The sequence below is a fragment of the Myotis davidii genome, unplaced genomic scaffold, assembly GCF_000327345.1.
Source record: "Myotis davidii unplaced genomic scaffold, ASM32734v1 scaffold17, whole genome shotgun sequence".
Lineage (NCBI taxonomy): Eukaryota > Metazoa > Chordata > Mammalia > Chiroptera > Vespertilionidae > Myotis > Myotis davidii.
This window is the reverse complement of record NW_006288624.1, coordinates 3,543,030-3,546,717: the sequence shown is the minus strand read 5'-3', so window position 1 is coordinate 3,546,717 and position 3,688 is coordinate 3,543,030. Positions and strand designations below refer to the sequence as shown.

Here is a 3,688-nt window from a genome sequence, read left to right as displayed (position 1 = left end):
GGGGTGGGCATTCCAAGGTTCTAGGGGAAAGGGGTTGAGCTTAACCTTGTCAATGTAAGGGCTTGTAGGGCAGGACAGGGGGATGAGGGTAGGGGATGTAGGGATGGGGTGGAGTGGGTAGGGAGACCCTCCCTACCCTGGCTTAGTCATCTGAGATGGAAAGTCTGCTGAAAATGGGCAGGCGTCTTGAGTTGTCCAAAGTGGGGGAGTCTGAGCCACTGTGGCTGCTGCTGGAGCTGCTCAGGTAGCCCTCCTGGTCCGAGAGGGAATCCTGGGGGCTGGGGGGAGAGTCAAACATGTGAGGGGACTCGGACATGGGCCGGAAGAGGAAGGTGGTCGGGGAGCCACCCCCGGGCAGCCCCATGCTAGGGGCAAAGAGGCTCGCCAGCTCCTGGCTGGAGAAGGCAAAGGGGTTATTGGTGCCGTCAGGCAGGGTGGGTGAGGCCAGGAGGTCATCGGCGCTCAGGATGGGGGGTGGGGTGATGGACGTGGGGCTGTCCAGCAGCCCCGTGGCAGCGGCGGTGGCAGCGGCACTGGGAAACCCAGCAAAGCTAAAGCTATGCTGGAGGCGGGGACGGTCGGCGGAGAGGTCCCGGGCCCCGGCCAGGGCGCGGCGCTCCTCGGCGTTGTGGATGAAGTGGCAGCGGGGCCCGTACGGGCAGAAGCCGATGGTGTGGAAGGTGCGGCACAGCTCCGTCTTGTACTTGGGGTGGCGGGTCAGGCTTCGGAGCTCATGGATGCCATGTGCGAACTGGCACTTGTCGCCGTACTTACAGGCGCCATTCTCCTCGAAGGGGCGGCACAGCTCCGTCTTGTAGGCTGGAGTGGACCTGGCCGCTGCCCGGCTGCTTCTGGGTGGGCAGCAGCCGCTCACCCCCTTCCGAGAAAGAGCGGTCTCGGAAGCGGCTATCCCGCGAGCCCAGGGCTGGGGCCGGCTCGCCCTTGAGGCTGCTGAGAAGCTGGTTCTGGTGGAACTTGGAGCTGGGCAGGGTGACCGAGTGCCTCCGGGAGAAGCCCCCACCAGTCGGGGTGCCCACCGCCTTCCTGTCCAGCAAGCAGCCCCCCGCGCTGGGAGTACTGTAGTTGAGCATCTTGTTACTCTGGAGGAGAGAGAAGAGAGAGGATGGTTAGTGACAAAGGCCACCCACCAGGCCCGAGGGTACCTGCTAATGGCAGCCCCCTCCACAATCAGAAATGCCCACCTCCAAGAAACCACCCCCACCCCTCCCTGGCAGACCCCCTCCCCCGTCTCCCACAGACCAGCCACCTGGGTTTACTTTGGCCCCGTGCATTAAAAAAAAACCCAAATCCTGGCCCATGTGAGAAGTTGTTTTATGCATGCACCCTATCCCATGCAGACCCCAGAAATGGACCCCCGTGATCCTATCCCAAAGCTACCACTTGTACCCGTAAAACTCAACTTCTTTACCTCCCAAATAGATTCCTCCGTTCAAAAGACCCCACATCTCTCAGACCTCTCTAGACTGCCTTCCCCCTAACAAAAACAGGCAAACCTTGGAAGGCTAGAGTCCCACCCCCTTTTAATCAATCCCTGCTTAGTCAACCACCACTAAACTTGGCCTGAGACTCTTAACTTCCTCCTTCAGAAGTGTTCCCTTCCTTTAGCAACAGGTCTCCAGACTGCCTTTGCTTTTATCTTCGCGGGGGGGTGGGGGGGGGGTGTCCCTCTGTCCCCTGTCTGGGGTGAGGGGGGAAGAGGGATGTGATTCCTGAAAATGAAACTCATTGCCCCATGCTCAGGAATCGGGTGCCTTCCACAGTGCTCTCTCCAGCCCACCCAACCTCCCTCCCCTGGGAAGATGCCTTTGCAATTAGTCTTCTGGCTCCGGGAGCAAACTGGAATAAGAGCCCCAGTGTTTAATCTTTAACGCAAAGCTGCAGGTGGGAAGGAAGGAGCAAGCACCAAATCCCCCCACACGCCTGCCTGCCAGTCAATAATGGACTTGAGGGGCGGGGGGCAGAGCCACCACAGGCAGGTTTCTGTTCCACCGGGTTTCACCTGCCCAAACTGTACCCAAGATTTGGAAAGGGTGCTGGGGGTGGGGGTGGGGAATGACCTGGGAGTTGGCTCCCAGCCCATGTGGGTGTCATTGTGCAAATTCTAAAGTTGGTCCCTTAGGATCAGCTGCCCGGGATCGGGAATCTGTAACAGCAACCACCCCATGGAGAGCGGATTACAGGAACCAAGTTGAGAGCCGGTTCCCAACAATGGGGTTCATTTAAAAAGTCCTGGGGAGGAGGGGGGAGAGAAAGAGAAACAGATCAAAGAGCGAGAGAGCTGGGAAGAGAAGGAAGAAGAGCGGGAGAACTCAGGCAGCCGGAGCTACTGGAGTTTGGGAAAGCGCAGGGAAGGAAGGAAGCTGAAATTCCAACTTTTTGATGTTTCTCTTCAGCTCCTCGGCGTCCCTGCACCCCAACCCTGCAGCCCTGGGGCCCTGGCAGCTAGCTGCGCCGACTGGAGAAGCGAGCTGAGGAAAGAGAGCAACATGACCCGACGTGTTTAAAAGAAGGCAAAAACACTTCAGCAATTAAAAGCAGCCTAGCAGCTTCCCTATTTCTTTAGGAATAAAACTGGGGAGTCCACAGGCTTCTTTCGCTATGTACACTTAACCCGCCCTCCTGGGACGTTCTGGGCTTAAAACTTGCCTTTTCTCACACCCTCTGGCAAGCTACACGGCTTAAGGACGCCCCTATTAAATCCTTCCTCCCCAAGACTCTTCAATTCAGACCGGCCTTTTTGTTATGGTGTCCCCCCACCCTCGGTATCTAGGAGCCGCGGTCCCCCAAAAAACAAGTAAATGGGTCTGCCCCAGCCCCGCTTTCACCCGCAAGTTTGCAGCACGGCCGTCTATCCTAAGAGGAAGAGGGGCCGAGTTGGGGCAAACGGAAGCCCCACAGCAACTCTACAACATCTTCTGAATGACAACTGTTGCCTTTTTCTGGGAGATCACCAGCCCCTTCAAAACCGACGAGGCAATCTCCCGGCAAAAGGTCCCGAGACTCACTTCCCCGAGGGAGCCCCCTCCCCACCCCACAGGCCGGCGATGTGGCCAAAGAGACCGGAACCCCTCCGGTGGCGGCGATGCCCTGGGCACACACACCGGGAAACCGAGCAGACCAGTGAGACGGGGCTCGGGCAGCACGTGACCACCGAAAAACTGCCCCCGCGTCCCTGGGGGAGCCCAGCCACGCAAACGTAGCCCCCCAAAACGCTGGTCTCTGAATTACATTCCCATGCAATCGCCGCCAGAAACTGCTGAAGCTCAAGGGCTGGGAAGGAGAGGGCCAAATTCCTTCAAACTGGGGAGGGGAGGGATGGGCGTAGAAAAGCAAAGCTATCTCGGCTCCCCCCTTGGCTTTCCCCTCGCCGCTTTCCTAGACATAAACGTTGGGGGGGGGGGTTCTCTTCTTAGGGCAAAAGGGAACATCTTTTGAAAAAGCCAGCACTCCGCCCCACTATACCTTGCATAAAACTTCGCTCAGGTCGAAGATGGTGGTAGACACGAGGGTGGTGGTCATCGTGGGCACTCGCACGGGGCAGGGACGGAGATCTGGTGTGTCGTGAAGCTCCCGGTGCGGGGAAGGCGCAGCCTCCGGCTCTCCGGTCAGGAGTCCCACACGCCGCTCCCGGGGCCCCTCGCCTTTCTGACTCTTCGGCTCCGGCGCG

The 3,688-nt window shown here is 58.8% G+C and overlaps 1 protein-coding gene across 1 annotated transcript; it reads right to left on the bottom strand.

The window, feature by feature from the left end:
• Positions 1 to 6: 6 nt before the first annotated feature.
• On the bottom strand, positions 7 to 3,688 carry ZFP36L1 (ZFP36 ring finger protein-like 1). Its single transcript, XM_006760762.2, is given in 3 exon segments — positions 7 to 818; positions 820 to 1,100; positions 3,484 to 3,688. Coding segments are annotated over 3 exon segments (1,014 nt in total). The 5' UTR covers positions 3,541 to 3,688; the 3' UTR covers positions 7 to 142.